The sequence below is a fragment of the Erpetoichthys calabaricus genome, chromosome 8 (assembly GCF_900747795.2).
Source record: "Erpetoichthys calabaricus chromosome 8, fErpCal1.3, whole genome shotgun sequence".
NCBI lineage: Eukaryota > Metazoa > Chordata > Cladistia > Polypteriformes > Polypteridae > Erpetoichthys > Erpetoichthys calabaricus.
Window position 1 is genome coordinate 63,430,167 of NC_041401.2, and position 18,485 is coordinate 63,448,651.

An 18,485-nucleotide genomic window follows, 5' to 3' on the forward strand; every position below is an offset into this window, starting at 1 on the left:
AAAGAAGGGTCACTAATAGTCAGCCCTGCTGCTGGTCACTCATTATTCAATATGTTATTTCAAAGCAAACATATGATAGGGCAGTAGCATTACTCTTTACTTTTATTATTTAGCTGGTATGAATTTGACTCTTACCTCTTTAGACTGCAGGATTCCAAAAAGAGGAAATAACAGGGCGGGCAGGAGGGCCGTGACTGCCAGTGGCATGGCTTCAGTGCACCAGTACACGGCCATTAGGATGATCACATAAGAGCAACTTGCTTCCTGCAGGATTCAAGAAGAAGCAACCGTCAGTGGCACCTTCATGAAAGGCAGCAACTCAAAAGTCAGTACAGTCAGTAGAATGGATAAAAACAGAATTAGGCCATCCTAAATGGTTGTCTACAGTTTAATAATAATAAAGGATGAAAAGAGGAGACGGAAAACAGCAGTAAATGAATATTAAAGAAGAAAGAACAGGAGGAGGCCTAGAAAGAAAGATGCAAGTACAGAAAAAGTATTGAAAAGTTGAGCTTTGTGAGAACATGGCTGTAAGGTGGGAAAGACAGAGACAGAGAGAAAATGGTAAATCGATACCAAATAAGTTTCTAATAACACATCACACAAGGCAAATCCTGAATAACACCAGATATATATCAGACACAGTGATATAGCGAATGAGACACAACCCAAAAATCATCCAGCCAATGGCATTCCCGAGAGTGGGAACAGACAATTATGAAAAGGAACTGATATGACTTGGATAACAGACAACACTAGCAAGAAAAGTAACATATCTGAAAGAAAAGCTTGTCGTATGCTGTCGATGTTGGACTATGGTATCCAATGTCACACCCAGGATCGAGTTTTGATAGTAAAAAAGGCAGAACATGATGTTTTATTTGTCTAGGAAACACAAACATTATTGGTAAAATGGTGTTTGTTCTAATGTAAAGATGCTCCCGATGATTTAATGTTGATGGGATGATCTAAATATAGCAAAAAAAAAACCCCACTGGTGCATGGATCCATTCTGCAAGTTATCCCGCACATGTTGTACACCATGATGTGTGAAATGTGAACGCCACATTGTTGCCAATCAGGTGCATCCCTTCTTAACATGGCATTACCATCTGTAAAAGGACTTTTTCATCGGAATAATGTTCAGTGCAAAAAGACTAATCAAGTCCCTGAATGGTTTTAGAAATGTGATCACAGATTCTTTGTAATAAAATAGCTTTCCTAATCATCTGATCATGGTCAGGTCCCATCTGGAGCCTAAGATGGATCAAGCTGCTTGAAAAAGAGTTGTAGCATTCACTGAATAACAACAATGGAATGCAATGGAGCTGACATGAGTCAACACTCCTAGGCCGCACCCTTCTGAGCACAAGTCCCAACAAGTGCCAGCTATTTTTGAGAACAAAACTGGGGGACCAACTAGCCATGTTGGTATGTTTAATAAACTGAATACTCAAAGTAGATGGACCCATAATGTCTTATTGGAGTATCAGAAAAAGTGAAAATGGAGGCAATTTCACTGTCAGATTGTATTTATGAGAAATGAGCATATTCCTGTTCTGCTGAAGCTGCTTTATGGTGTTCTGGTATAGCCGACGGAGACTTCTTCTAAAGAGTATTGCATTTAAATGGAAAGTGAGATCCTGGTGGCACAACATGGCAGCGAGCTAAATCCAGTAATTATTGCTCTTCTTGGAACTACACCATCATCCTATCAGACGGGCTAATCCCTCTGACTCTCCTCCTAGATTGACTGCGGTAAGAATCAGAAGACTTTAGGCAGTCATTCATTATTTTTACACAGTAATTGTTGCGGTTGGCCTGTGCTAGTAATTAATGGTTTTGAGTCGACAAGCTATCATATTGACGTAATCGTGGACAGATGACAGATCTGCAGTCTGCAGCCTCCAGGATTTTTAGGCCTAGTGCCTGGGGGAACAGAGGGCCAATGGTTATCACCGAGCAACTATACATTTGTCAGATTTCATAAACACCAGTGTCATACAGGGTTTAGGTTAAAGAATCCCTGTTTAAAGTGTGCATCTTCAGTTTTCACCTTGCAATCAAAGCATCTTCCTTCTGGAAAACATTTGGATACAACCAGGAGGAAGCTATCTATATGATAATTAACCCAGGGCCTTTTCTTTTTTTTTCCTAACATTAAGATGAAGTAGGGGGACACTGTGGCACAGTGGTAGTGCTGCTGCCTCGTACTAAGGAGACTGGGGTTTATGACCTGGTTCTTGGGTACAGTTTGCATGTTATCCCCGTGTATGTGTGGGTTTCCTCTGGGTGCTCCATTTTTCCTCCACTGTCCAAAGACATGCAGTTTAGATGAACTGGCAGTGTGTGTGTGTGTGTGTGTGTGTGTGCGCGTGTGTGTGTGTGTGTTTGGTGTGTGTGTGTGTCCTGTCCAAGGTTTGTTACTGCCTTGCACCCTTATGCTAGCTAGGATAGGCTCCAGCAACCCTGGCCTGGACTACAAAATGACATGACAAGGTGAAGCAGGCTAAACTTACTCCTTCAGTCCTTGTGTACCTTCCTGCATGATCATCCAGTAGAAAAATGATAGATGTTTTGAGAAAAGAAATTAAATAATTTCAAAGTATAGGATTACGTTATTGGAGGTGATTATGCTCAGGATTCTCATGTAGCATAAGAAGGACTGATCTTGTGGATAAAAAGAAGCCCTTAGTGGATTAGGTTGTCTGTCCCTTTTTTGGCAGCATTGTAGTTTTTGTTGGGTTTGCCAGGTAGCAGCACTTAATGGAGCATTTTGCCTTTTTCATAACTCCTGTCAACATTCATGTCAATATGAATGACTAGAGAGGAGGACAGAAGGCAGTCACTGTCCTGTAGTTTGGGATACAGCAGCACCTACTCCTATGTTAGTTTAGCAAGCCCAATGTGTGCAATCTTTTGCACTTCTGTGATCCTTACTTCTGTTATGATCTTCCTCTAAGTCAGAGAAAAAGGCATCAAATATTTTGAAAGAAACATAAAACAATTTAGGCTCTATCTTTAAGAGGTGTCTTGACTTTCTCCCATTAACTCATTTCCTACACTGTGTCAACTATCAACCAGCACGGGAAGGTGGCTTCCATATTCTGATTAGTTCAGGCCCTCAGACTCACAATAAAGTGCGAGACATTGTTATGTGAAACTAGACAACTGCACACTGACAACAGGTGCCATGTACTGTTCTTATTGTTTAATGTAACTCTCTATGGGACAGACAACATTCTAAGTGGGGTACTGCAAATGTACTCTTTCGTTTTGGCCATGTTGATAGTCTGAACAGTTGAATTGCTTAGTTCTCTGTTTCACAATTAATTTTGCAAACTGTCACATTCATGAATAACTAGTTAAGGGTCTAAACTATCTTCCCTACCTAGAAATTTAGTAATAACGTTAACAATCTTTTGAGCTTTTGTGAAGTTGAATCTCCCCTTGGGGACAAATAAAGAATATCTATCTATCTATCTATCTATCTATCTATCTATCTATCTATCTATCTATCTATCTATCTATCTATCTATCTATCTATCTATCTATCTATCTATCTATCTATCTATGTGGACACTACTGGCTAATCTTGCATCATTACTGAACCTGTTCTAATACCGAACATCAATCCATCCATCCATCCACCCACCCACCCACCCATTTTCAGGCCCCAATTGAAAGTCAGTAGGTGGCTGGAGCGTGTCTCGCCAGCATCACACACAAATCAGAAGCCGGCCATGGACTGGCACCACTCTTTCATAGGTCACATTCAACCAAAATCAACCAAGTAATATTGCCGTTTATCCTAACATGCAAATCTTTGAGATATGAGAGTTAAATACAAGGAGCTGGCATAGACATCACACAGACGGTGACTACCCAGCATTCCAGTTGAGTCTTTCAGAGTTATGAGGCGGCAGCACTAGCCACTGTTGCACCATGCCATTCCAAAATCCTACTTTAATCTTTCATGAAAATGGACACTTTTGCCCAACATTCAGCAGATCATCACTTTCATTAAATCTAATGTATCTTTAATAACATTACATTTAAATTCCAAGAACTCCCAACATTCAGCCACACTCTTTCGATGTCTTAGCAGTTTCTCTATTCACTCTTAAGTGGCTTCTATGTATGCACCATGCCTGTGCTGAAGGACATGTTTTAAATTACTGGTAATTGTTGCAGCATTGCTTATTCTCATCATGCTATACTTTTAAACACTACCATCATATTCTCTGTGAAGGTAAAGGCCTGGTTTCTATGTTTATTTTAGACATTGAGATTATTGTTTAATATTCTTGTTCAAAGCCTTAGCTTAATTTCTTTACAAGTTACAGTGTGTGCCTCTGAGGTATGACCTGGACAGACTTTATACTGACAGAGTCAGCTGTACTCCAGGACTACAGGACTGTGTTCAGACAGACATTTCTTTGTTTTCTTTTCTTTCATCTGCATTCTGCATTCTGCAAGCCTGCCCCGCTGTGTAACCCTGAGTGTCTCCTGTATGTAACTCTATATTTGAGGATTTCTCCTTGAGTTTCTGCATGAATAAACTACCTGATTAAAGGAGGAGCCTTCTTTATGTCTTTGGTTGCCTTTCCACTATTTAATTTTTAGTCCTTCTTTCTTTGTGGGGGCAGAGCTGCTTGCAGCATCTTGGATTTGGCCTTAGAAGTGTGTTATACAGTATAGCCATCATTTTCCAGACTTGTACTTGTACTCGGCCAGATACACACTTTTAAGATTTTTTTTTTCTTTGAATTGATGCTATTTCATTAGTTTCACTTTTATTTCAGAACTTCTTTAAAAACAATATTTGGAATCTTTAGAGTCCCAACATGCTGAATCTTTTAAATGAGGTCCATGAGACATGTATTTAATGACTTTATACCATAATTCAGGATAGGTTGCTCTGTTTGGAATTTCAGCACAGACAAAGCGATCGACATCATCAGCAGTTAATAATTTTATTTGCAAAGTAACCAATAAATGCATGTGAGGTAAACTCCGTTTTTGAAATTCTCTGACTTAAACTCCAAAGCCTTACAATATTTACATACTTCAGACATATCACCTGTGTCCATATATTCGATCACTATTCGCCTTTTCGTTATTTCTCCGAGTAATAATTTCTCTTTCTTTGCGCTAATGCGATGTTTACTTTCTTTGTTTTGACACTGTCTTTTTTTCTGCTTTCATATTCTGTATCTTGCTCTTCATGTGTATCGCGCCTACGGTTTTTTTTGAGGCTTTTGAATTCCACTGTTTTCATTATCTCTAACCTGCTCTGCATGTGTTTGGCCCCCTTGTCTTTTAACCTCTTTATGACGTTTTACTTTGTTTTCTACTCCGTCTTTTATTTCTGATCTCGCTTTGTCCTGCATTTTTTTTCAATGACACCAGGGGCCTCATGTATAACGGCGTGCGTGGAACTCACACTATAACATGGCGTAAGCACAAAAGCGGGATTGTGCGTACGCACAGAAAAATCCAGATGCAGGAATCTGTGCGCACGCATACTTTCACGTTCTTCTACTACATAAATCCCGATTTGCGTGAAAAGTAACGCACGTGCACGCGCCTTCTGTCCCGCCCCAACTCCTCCCAGAATTATGCCTCTTTGAATATGCAAATCAATATAAATAGCCTTCTGTGAAAAGACAATGGGAAAAGCACGGGAGAAAATATAAGAATTTCAGCGAATACCAAGTGGAGGCAAAGGAAAAACGTACTATTTGTTGGTTTAAACAGTGGTATAATCAACAAAAGGAAGCCGATCGAGTGACAGTGTGTCGGAGAAACTCGAAGGCTCAACTTCACAAAGTCGCACAGTGCCCGAAATAAAAAAGAAATCACATATCAAAGTCGCCGTGAAAAAGCGAGTCGTAGCCCACCGTCTGAGTGTCATATGAAAGCTTATTAGGGTACAGACAAAAAAAAGGCACACAGTGGGGAAAAAAGCACGAAATGTCAACTTTAATCTCGAAATTTCCACTTTAATCACGTAGTTTATTTTGCCATTAAAGTAGAACATCATAAACTTCATCTTAAAATCGTTTAATTTACTAGTTTCTCAAATCCCATTGTAACTAAAGTGGCATGTTAAATGCTTTGTTCTGTATTTGATCTTCTATGTGCTCTATGTGTATGAATCACTACCTGCTTTTTAAACGAGCTTTCTCTTTCTCCGACAGGACACATAATCCATTACATTCGTGATATTACAGCTCTCTGAATAATTAAAATACTGAGATGTATATGTGATATCTTTTTCATGATGATAGGAATGAAAGCATGTTATTCAACATGGGAACACGGTGGCGCAGTGCTTGTTCATGTCTCACGCAAGAGGCTTGCTGCGCCATGCGCAACCTTCAATGAAATAATTTATCACAGCAGTACTGTCTCTTTCAAACGTACTAACCTCCAATTCCTGTCCTTACTTTTCTTTCACCAAAAACTCAATCGCCACACAATAAGCTATGTAATAGACGTGAAGCCATCTGTAAGCTTAGAACTTCGATTCTTCAAAACTTTTAAGGAACATTGAAATATCTTAGTAGTACGTGTTTAATTATTATATCCGTCTATCTTTCCAGTGTCGCGTCAGCACCAGCAAGAATACAGCACAAGGCAGGAACAATTACTGAACTAGCTAGCGCTGCGGCACCGTGTCCTCACATGTTTAATTATTAACAATACAGATTATTTAAATGAAGTTAAAGTTTTATCTGTATAATATAATCAACATGTTTTGCTGCATTTAGTCTTAGAAATGAATACCGTCATCACATGTAAATACGCGCTTTATAAAGTGGCGCAGGTTGTGCAATATTATAACTGTAGTGCAAGTTTACAGTGGGGTAATTGAACTTATAAGTACAAACAGTTCTACAAGGAGCACTTGATGGACTGATTTAGTGCGTTTAGAGTTCTTGGGATGAAACTTTTTCTAAACCGCGAAGTCCGTACAGGGACTAAAGCGTTTGCTGTGGCTCAGGCAGCATCTGCTTCATGCTGTGTACCGATAATTCTCTTTCCAATCAGCTCCTGCTGTGATTTCCCACTCAGATACAGTGATATAAATACTCCGAGTGGTGCAGTGAGAGTATTGTGGAAAAAGATGATCTGCTGTGGCAACCCTTAACGGGATCAGCTGAAAGAAGATGCAGTGAGAGTTACAACGCTAAAGCAGTTATGGTATTTGGAATACTATGGCTATTCCCTGGACCATTATATTGCTGCAGGTTAATTACAATCAGATGCATTACACTAATAAACAATATGCAGTTAATTTCAGTGTATTTATAAAGCCGCGCCAGGAATGTGGACTTAAGAAAGAAAGGGTGATCACACAGGAACAGTAGCACTGCTTTGACACTGGGTGCTGCCAGTCTGCAAAACCAGGCGGATAAATTGCGTACACCAAGGAATGAGTTACCGTGGAAATGTGCGTGGCTTTACGCCAAGTTTAGGTTTTATACATCGCGATTTGAGTGTGGAAAGGTTCGTACGCAACATTTCTGTGCGTACGCACCGTTTATACATGAGGCCCCTGGTCCGTGGTGATTATTTTCCCTTTATCAAGTAATAATTTCAGTTTGTTTGTGCTACTACGATCTTTACTATCTTTTTTTTTATACTTTCTAATTTTCCTACTTTCATGTTCTTTAACTTTCTCCACATGTGTATCGCACAAACTTTTTTTTTTTTATTGAGCCATTCGAATTCCACTGCTTTCATAATCTCTAACCTGCTCTGCATGTGTATAGCGCCAACGTTTGTGAACGTCTTTATGAAGTTCTACTTTGTCTTTTACTCTGTCTTTTAATTCTGAGGCCGATTGGACGTTCTTTGTTTCAATTCCACCTGTTCCGGGCTGATAATTACTTTCCTTATTTTCTGAATTTGCACTTAGATTATTCTTTTTCACTCTTTTTTCTATCCAATGCTTTTGAGTCTCTTTTCTTCACACTGCTTTCTTCTACGCTTAGTCGTCAATGTTTCATTTATAACATATTGTCCTTATACGCTTTATATGCACTGAGACCCTGGATCTGTGTGTGCTCATATCCTGAATGTTTTGCTGCTTGTTGTCTTATTTGATATTGGTTATAAATAGGGCGTGTCTTGCAAGAATCTCATGTTCTACATCATCGCGAGACGGTCCTAGGTCAATCTCTTGGCACAAAGTCTCATGTTTAAGGTCCCTGCGAGATACTCCATGGCCAATCCCTTTTGTCTCACGGGTCTTTTAAGTGTCTTCCGTGATCTTAACGTGAAGATCACGTCTCGTCTCCCATCTCTCTCTCCCAGAATTTTTTTTTATAATAGAGAGATAGGTGTTAACAATTTAATGAAAGGCGATTTTGTAAGATGCCTTGAGTCTGCCAAGGTGTCTGTCAGAGCCTTTTCTAGCAGCACTGGGTGGAAGGAGGGGGTCTAACCATGTCACATTACCTATTTACTGACACTCGACCAATCAGCTGCCAGTCTTAATAAATGGAAAGAAAGAGGAGCCCCCAGGAATAGTCTACAGAAACACTGGGAAAAACAGAGAAGACACCTCCTTCTAACAAGTCTGTTTGAGTCAGCGCTGGAACATTGCCTAATAGAACAGTTCTTTTATAATTGAGACATATCAGTTAATGAGCCTTAGATGATCTCTTTACTATTTTTCTGCCTGGTATGAGTCGAGAAGACTATTTGGTAACACTTTAGTTTAGTTACTGCAAAAATGTATCTATTATTCATTTCCTATTAAGTAACAAGACCTTAACAAAGGTGTCTATGGGTCTTCATAACACTTCCAAAACATCAGTAAAGTGTTTATCCAGCTCTACAATACGATCTGACAGCAAAGTGTCACTATGGAGTGGTCTGAGGTGAATTCTTCATATTAACAACTCATTTTACCATCAAGTCAATATGCCACCCAGCACAGAGATGAAATAACATAGCTAATGATACTTTATAAATGTTAATGAAGACCTTTGTTAAACTCTTGTTACGTTAAGTGTAAACGAGCAATAAATGCATCTTTGCAATACCCAAACTAAAGTGTTACCGACTTTTTGTAAATCAGTATCCTCCAAGACTCCACGGTGGTTTTCAAAGACTCAGTATTGGTCTTGGGCGGTACTTTTGTTTTGAGTTTGGCATCCGTACCAAAAGACAAGAAGAGAGATATAAGAAGGAGAAGCAACTCACTGGTAAGAACTGAAAACATTTAGTAAAGACCACCCAAAATGGGCTTCTGCGGAACTGTGCAAGGTGATATAAAGGTAATGAAACATAGTTCTGGGAATTTGCCTTGGTGTAACAGCCTAAAACTCATACATTTGATGGTACAGTATAGAAAATACATTCTACTGTTTTACAATATGCACAACATCTTAATGTATTGCACCATACACAATAAATACATAAAAGAGTATAATATCAACACAAACAGAGCTGGACATTCTGCTTTTGTATTTGTGTATGTACAGTATGTATATATGGTGGGTTTGTTACAGTTAAAATTAAATGTTCTATTTAGGACATATGCAGAAATGTTCTTGAAGTTTATAACCCTAACTCTACAGCCAAAGGCATCTCTGGCAAAGTATAATAGTGGGTTATGAAAATGAACATAAAACAGTGCAGATCTTGGAAAAAAAGGCAGCATATTGAAGTATTTAGCATGGCTGCCTGAGAGCTCCAGGGCACCGGGATCAAATACCAAACCTCTCTCTGTCTGTATGAAGTTTGTATGTTCTTCCTTTGTCCAAATGGGCCTTTCCTGTGTAGTCCAGTTTACTCACACCTTCCAAAGACTGGCAGCTGTCTGTTAATCCTCTGTGAATGTGTGTGTGATTGTACCCTCATCAGGGTTTGCTTTGTGTCTTGCTCCCAATGTTATTGGGATAGGATAAGGTTTGCCATGAATCTAAAATGGACTATGAGTGTTCACATGGTGGATGAATGGTAAGAAGTTATCAAAGTAGCATGTCTGGATCTGTTTTAGGAGCATTCCTTTATCTAAACTACATCAACAGTTAAGATTCACAAAACTCCAAGATAGATGACATAGCAAATATGGAAGACATAACTTCATCTTATCAAACCCATTTAATTCAAAGTCACAGGGTGGAAAATATTCTGAAAGAACTGAATCCAAGGCAGGAATCAGTTTTGGACAGGAAGTCAGATCTTCACAAGTCCCACTCACTCTCAGAATGAGGTCAGTTTTGAGCCACTAATGAATCTAAACTGTGTGACGTGGAAGGAAAACACAGAACTTCGAAGGAGACTATTTAGACACAGAGGTATCTAAAATAAAAGAATACTTTTTGAAACTGGGCAGACACCTAACATTGTTTTTCAGGAAAAACTTAGCCCAAATACAAGATGTCAGAAGCCCAGCTTTACGAAAAAAGTGTACATTAATCTTACAAACCCCATCTTCCTTAATTCCACACCAGTTCATTTTATAAATGGACCCAAGGTTTGTCTATGGAGACAGACTGGTCTTTTCTGGGGTACAGATGTGAACTCAGAAGAACTCAGAATTGTCTCTAAAATAACTTGAAACTGTCTAAAGTAATTGTCACCCATCATTGTTTATTCCGGAATTAACAAAAATCAGACTTTGCTTTAGAGTTTTGATTCAATGGAATATTTCAAATAATAACATAAATGAAAACAGCATGGACAAAAATGATGGGACCCTTAACCTAATAATTTTGTTGCACAACTTTTAGAGGCAATAACTGCAAACAAGCGATTCCTGGAGCTCTCCATGAGACTTCTCCACCTGTCAACAGGTAGTTTGGCCCACGCTTACTGAGCACACTGCTCCAGCTGTGTCAGGATTGAAGGGCATCTTCTCCAGACTTCATGTTTCAGTTCTTTCCATAGATGCTCGATAAGATTCAAATCAGGGAGTATTGAAGGCCACTTCAGAACAGTCCAATGTTCTGTTCTTAGCCATTCTTAGGTGCTTTTAGCTGTGTGTTTGGCTCATTATCCTGTTGGAGTACCCATGACTTCAGACTGAGGCAGAGCTTTCTGACACTGGGCCGTACATTTCACTCCAGAATGTCTTGATAGTTTTGACATTTCATTGTTTCTTGCACAGACTCAAGGCACCCCATGTCAGACACAGCAAAGCAGTCCTAAAACATAACTGAGCCTCCTCTACGTTTCCATGTAGGTATGGTGTGCTTTTCTTTGAAAGCTTCATTTTTTTCATCTGTGGACATAGAACTGATGTGATTTGCCAAAAAGCTCCAGTTTTGTCTCATTTGTCCAAACGCCATTCTCCCAGAAGCATTGTGGCTCGTTAGTATGCTTTTTGCAAATTCCAGTCTGGCTTTTTCATGTTCTTCTTTCAAATGTGTTCTTCTTCCATTGAGCCCACTGTTGCTCAAATAGCAATGGATGGTGTGATCAGACACTGATGGACCTTGACCTTGGAGTTCAGCTTGTGTCTCTTTGGAAGATGTGCTTGGCTTTTTATCTACCATTCTCCCTGTCCTTCTGCCCATTCTGGGGTTGATTTTCCTGTTGCAGCCACATCCAGGGAGGTTGGCTACAGTTCTAAGGACCTGAAACATCTTCATAATATTTGCAGCTGTTTTCACAGGAATCTCACACTACTTTGAGATGTTTTTCTACCCTTTGCCTTTAACATTTTTGTCAATAATTTCTTTCTGATCTCCTCAGACAGCTCTCTCTTTTGTTTTACCTGGTCCATGTCCAGTATGTGACAAACGATTATACCAAACAGCAGAGTGACTACATTTTTCCATTTAAATAGGCTGAATGACTGATTGTTCAATTTGAGACGTTTGTGATACAAATTAAAGAAAACAGCTAGTTTGAAAATTCACTCTAATGCATTTATTTATGATCTTTCCTAGGGGTGCCAAAAAGTGTCCTGGCCACTTTAGAATATCTTTGTAGAATAAGCAATACTTGATCTGTTTTCACACTCTCCTTGCTTTACTCGATGACATATCAAAGGCATGCAGGTATTCATGGGATAACTGCTTTTCATTTAATCGCTTTTTAATCACCGGAGGCATGCAGCACATTTTCAATGAGCTGTAAGAGTACCAACAAATTTGTCCACATACAGATTCCCTTTCAGTCTTCTCACCTTTACAAATTTCTGCTCTTGCCTGCTCCCCATACAAATGACCTCATCACCACCAGTGTCCTTCCCAAGCCACAAAGATGTCTGTTCTACATGACATTATCCCAAAGAGAGCCTTATGTGTCCTCTCTCCACATTTAAAGAGAGGTTGGGAAGTAACACTAAATTCAATTACAATAAAGAAAAAGAATGTATCCATCCACAAAGACAAACAAGTGTAATCATACTGCCTGTTGTACTGCCCCCTACTTGTCTACTCTAAACTTTCCATTGTGTTGCAGGAGACTGCCACAGAACAAATGTGCTCTAAACTGTCCAATCCTGGCAAAGTTCCGAATGACATCACTCCGAATACCCACCCCTCCTGAACCCAATCAACTAGCTGTATTATTTTCAGGCATGTACATTCAACAAGTGCACGTTCTGAAACAAATTTAGATCCTTTTGATAACCAAGTGAACTTGACTGTGAAACGGTGGCTCTAGTTGAATAACATCAATTTGAAACATTTTTGGGAGCAGATTTCTGTGTGAATGGTCAAGCAGTGCATGACCACTGCCATCACTATCCTCCTCTCTCATTGTCTGTGCCCATTGTGGATATTAGCAGTTGATGACAAGGGCATTGTTTGCCACTGCACTCCAAAGTCTTATTTAAACACGGGCAAATTCCCCAAGCGCCACAAAGGTTTGTTTTCATGTTCCCTTCATTCAGCTTGACATTCTTGACCTCTCACCCCTGTACCCACACCAAGAGTAATTGACACACATAGATGATTTCATCTGCCTTCCTATTTCTAATAATAAAAATTCACCTCTTACAACAATGTTAAACATTTTCTGGAGGACATTGGTCAATATGACAAGAACCTCATGCACAATTGGCTGATATGCACACATGCAGTGCACTTGATCTACCAAGAATATGACGGCTATCAAGTGCCAGCGCTTGTTTGCTAGGCAGTACCTAATCAGATATGTGCCATATAAAGTAGCCCAGGCAATTTCAGGAAGTATCTTGATGAAGCACTATAGGTGTTAATCTGTCATTAAATAAGATTATTTTACATTCCCTTTATTTATACCTTACACAACTGGATCACCAGGAGGATGAGAGGAGTTTGATTTGCTCACAGGAAGTTGTATTCACCCCCTCAGAGGCAGAAGCTGGCCAACACCAACAAGAAGAGGGAACAAATTTGATAAGCTGGAGGTTAGTCAAACAAAAACAGTTCACAGTTCACCTCTGACCAAACTTTGACTGGAAATAATGAACTGTTTAAGGATGCTGCTAGGTACAAAGTCTCACACACAACACACCTCTGCAACATACACGTGCACTACGCTCCCTCCAAGGGCCGCCAGCTAAGTGTCCATCAAATTTACTCCAAGTCCCTGTTTTGAGCATCCAAAAGTTTGCTTCAGCTGTAGGGGGTTTTCTGTTTTCACCTAAGGCAATTTTGAGCTTCATGTAATTTTGTATGTATTTTTAAATATGTACAGCATTTTGAGAGTGTGAAAAGAAAAAAATAAACCGAGCCAAGTCAATTAATCTATCTGTGATAGTCTGGTATATGTGATATATATACTGTATATACTTGATATATATTTATCAGTATGCTGCTGCTGGAGTATTTTATCAGTATGCTGCTGCTGGAGTATGTGAATTTCCCCTTAGGGATTAATAAAGTATCTATCTATCTATCTATCTATCTATCTATCTATCTATCTATCTATCTATCTATCTATCTATCTATCTATCTATCTATCTATCTATCTATCTATCTATCTATACTGTATATACAAGATGTACATACAAGCAAGGGTACCCAACTTGGAAAGTGGGCACCAACCAAATTTCAGAATGAAACATACCTTGTGGTGTCCCCAATGCTGGTGCGGACCCCCAGCCAAGCTTATTAGTGCACCAACTGACTGTTCGGTAGCTAACCCATGTGGCTGTTTTTTTTTTCAGCCTAATTCACCATAATGGTGCCTCTGGACCTGGATGTCCACCTATATAAATGGGGAATCTGTGTAAAATGTTGTGGAGGTTGGTTCAATGGTGTGGATTTGCATACCAGACAAACACAAGCATACGTACCTGCTGCTGCCTGGTGTGGAGGCTCTGACTAAATTTTGGAATGAAACATAGCTTACAGTCTTCCCCTGTAGAAATGGGGAATCTTTGCAAAATTTTGTGATGATAGGTTCAATGGTGTGGATTTGAATACTGGACAAACTAACACACATACACATTCAGCTTTATTACATACCCAGGTTAGGCACATAAAAAATAGCTTGTAGCTTGTATAAATCAAGGAGTACACATTGACAACACCTTAATGACTCAACCATCTGTTGTAATAATCACCATGTCAACTTATGAGAAGTTCTTTCCAAGTAATCTACAATGTCAGCAGAAGGGTGTTTTGGTTTTAGTGCCTTGCTTACAATACTAGTAGTTTGCCACTTTTGTTCCAAGAATTCTTCAGGTGTCAACTTGAAGGAACCTGAATGTGCATACAGCTTCACGGTCAAAATATGCTGTTGCAAAAATATGGCATGTCTTGCTTTTCTTTCCGATAGATTCCACTGGCTAACTCTGTTGTTACTGAAACCAGAGTGGATCTCCTCACTGTCTACAGGGCCTACTAATATATATATATATATATATATATATATATATATATATATATATATATATATATATATATATATATATATACACACACACATATACTGTATATATATATATATATACATATACATATATATATATATATATCTATTATAATAAAAAAATCTTGGGTCGATACGTAATCGTCTCGGAAGACACTTTGACGTCTCGCGAGAGTCCTGCGAGAGACACTTTGATGACACATGAGACAAAAGGACAGCTGCTGTACAGGCTTTTAAATAATCGATGCGCAGCACGACAAGCAGAACACGCAGCTCGGCAACAGCAGCAGAAAGACAGCAGCTTATCTGTCTGCATCTCCTTAGCGTGTGCTCAGAAACCCCCCCACCATTCAGAATGCGAGCGGCAGAGAAGCAAAATGACTGGAGCATAGCTCGCACCCTTATGAATCTGATGTGACAGTGATGTCCTTGCATTAAGACACATTTCCTCCAGATGTTCACTACATTCTCACAATTTAAGCTGTGATGCTCTGCAGTTTAGTAACTCACATTTGGCCCAGCATGTCATTGAGTATCGATTATGATGGACTGCAATCCCATATCAGGATGGTTTATACTCTTTTCTCGCTGCTGTTGAGATGGCCCTCACTCCCTTTGATCCTCTACTGGTTGAAAGAATGGATAAACTAAAGAACTTCTTTTACTTCTGGTTTATCTGGAGTTGTGATCTTTGTGAAGACATTTGTTGCGAAATTGATGAGAGAACACCAAGACAGACACAGAGGACAAACTCTGTATGGGTTTGTGTGCCTGCACGCTGCTGAGTTAATGTAGACAAGTTCATTTCTATTTTCTTTTTGCTCTCGATACTCTTATCACAATGCAGGTTAACTTTGGTTTCAGACTCGCCACTGTATGTCACTTTTCATTCAGGCCATGGATGTTATGCAGTAATAAGTCCCATACTAACACCAGCTACAGAGCCCCCCGTACATGCCCCCAGCGCAGTAATCCTTTGGACAGAGAAAATTGTGTGCCCTGGATAAACCGGAAGCTTCATTCTTTTCTTTGTTTTTCTTTTCTTTTTTTTTTGGCAAACTTTTTTGGCTGAAAGCCCCACCACATTCTCGTAAAGTGTTGCAAATTAGTTTACTCCCTGCCGGCAAAGACAGTGTTGCAAGTGGGAATGTCTCTATTCATTATTTACAGCTTAGTTTCAGTCACAGCCCTTGGTATTTATTTATGAAAATAATTTAAAGTTATATTTATATTAAAAAAAGAGAAATCACAGTCTGTGTACTGATATACAAACAGACTCTAGAGGGCAGCTGTTGACCCTAAAGAGTTAGTCAGTCATTATCCAACCTGCTATATTCTAACACAGGGTCACGGTGGTCTGCTGGAGCCAATCCCAGCCAGCACAGGGCACAAGGCAGGAACAAATCTCGGGCACACACCCACACACAAAGCACACACTAGGGACAATTTAGGATTGCCAGTCCACCTAAGCTGCATGTCTTTGGATTGTGGGAGGAAACCCACACAGACACGGGGAGAACCTAGTGAAGTGAACCCAGGTCTCCTAACTGCGAGGCAGCAGCGCTACCCACTGCGCCACCGTGCTGCCCAACCCTAAAGAGCCCTGCTAAAAATAGTAAATGGCGACTCATGTCTGGCCTTAAATAAAGTAATGAACTAACCATCCAGTGCGTTTGTCATTTCTACTTCATTCTGGTCCATTGAAAAAGAAAAGTTCAGATAAAAAGAAAAAAAAACACCTGCCATATTTATAGCTTCTAGCAAAAGAAGCAAATAAATTTTCTTTTCCATCCACAGGAATGCTGCTCCTCGTGCAGTTAACTTGCCAGCCCATCCACTATCTGGATTGCCATTCCTGCTCCTTCCTGTTCACCCACACCACTCACCGCCCCGAGCTGACTGTCACCCTTATTGCGCTCCTGTCCCACTCCTACTGCCTCGTCTTTGCCGCGGTCCTGCCATGTTTGTGCCTACTTTTTCCTCTTTGTTATTCCTGTTCTGTTCTCTATGCCCTATACCAGGGGTCTCCAACTTTTTTCCCCTGAGAGCTACTATTACAAAATGAAAATGGCCGAGAGCTACTCATGTTTTCTAAGCTTGTTTTGTCCGAACACTTACAACATATTGGTGTCCACAGCTCAAATTTTGCATTAAAACATCACAAAAAATATTTAGCTCACCTGCAAGTGCATTTTGTATGTCTGTATACATTTTCTAGTGTATATCACATTATTGAATTAAAACATGAATGCTGTCCAAACAAAACAATGCAATTCCAAATACACAGATATTCCTTATTCATTTGTCATTTTGTTCCATGTCACTGTTTCACTGTCTTCACAAGAGTATTCACATGTCCAGTTGCATGTGTGATGTGTTTTTTAGTTAGTCAGATGACTGGCACTGCATGGAGTCAACAAGAGCGGTGTATGGTGAAGTGTGGCCTCTTAGGTTCATTCTTCTGGAGTCATTTAAGTGTTCATCTGTCAGTCTTGTTCTGAACTTTGATTTAACGACATTCATGTCAGACTCACAGAGGTATGGAGACCCAAACAAAGCAGACATTTTCAGAGCTGCCTGGTGAAGATTCTTATAGTTATCTGGCTCTACTAAGCTCCAGAACTGCTGAGAATGCTGTTGAGACTTTAACTGCACATTATTTTGAAGGTTTACTAATATATAATATATAAAATCCAATGTCTGTCTGTCTGCATGTCTGTCCGCTTTTCACAACAGAACTACTTAACAGATTTAGATCGGATTTTTTGTATAGTTTGCTTGAACACTCCAGTTGATTTTGCGACTTCTCTCATTGCGCTATATATCATAGTTTGCTTGCGGTACCGATTTATTTGCGCGAATCCGAGAAACACGCAGCGGGCTGAGGGAAGGGGCCTTCCTCACTCACTTGCCAGCATGTTCCTTACCTCCACTTAGCTAGCGAACGAGAGAACAATTGAATTCAAGTTTGTTTGATATTTAAAATAAAGTGTTACTTACAGTAGGTCTTGTTGAGTTTGGGTCTGGATATTCTCCTAAGTGTATGCCACATTGAAAAGACAGATTGCAATTCAGATTGTGGATCGTGATATGATTTTTTGGAAAGATAGCCCACCCCTAATTTGACTAATCAAGTTTTCCAATTTATGTACAATTCATTAACCCTTTGGCGAGCTACTTGGAAAGGGGTTGCGAGCTACCAGTAGCTTGTGAGCGACGTGTTGGAGACCCCTGCCCTATAGTACTCCATTTTCCTGTTCCAGATGTGCCATCACTCCTTTCCCTCTGCCATCTTTGCTTCTTCCTTCTCCACCCTGATGCAGCCTTATCAGGCTTAGGCCGCCCTATGAGCAGGGGGCCAGCAGAACCTTGGGGGTCTGGATGTAGGGGCTGATTGGCAATGTTTTGAATCTCACATCAGCTTACTTTAGTCCTTTAGCTATATTTCTTGACTTTATGCCAAAGTGCATAAAGTTAAACCTAAGTAAAACAACACTGGCATACAATCTGCATATTGTATTTTAGATGCTCTCAATGATTCTTAACCTTTTTTGAGTCATGGACCCCTTTAAGAATGTGATGAAAGCTATGGACCCCCTTCCCCAGAAATATTCACATAAAAAAAAACTTTGCATGCAATGAATATAATGTAC

At 39.7% G+C, this 18,485-nt stretch overlaps 1 protein-coding gene across 1 annotated transcript in view; it reads right to left on the reverse strand.

The window, feature by feature from the left end:
* slc13a5b (solute carrier family 13 member 5b) overlaps positions 1–18,485 on the reverse strand; it is a 56,279-nt gene that overhangs the window by 24,181 nt on the left and 13,613 nt on the right. The window contains exon 3 of the mRNA XM_028806639.2: positions 136–264. Within this exon, the coding sequence (XP_028662472.1) occupies positions 136–264 (129 nt within the window). The remainder of the gene's footprint in view (positions 1–135; positions 265–18,485) is intronic.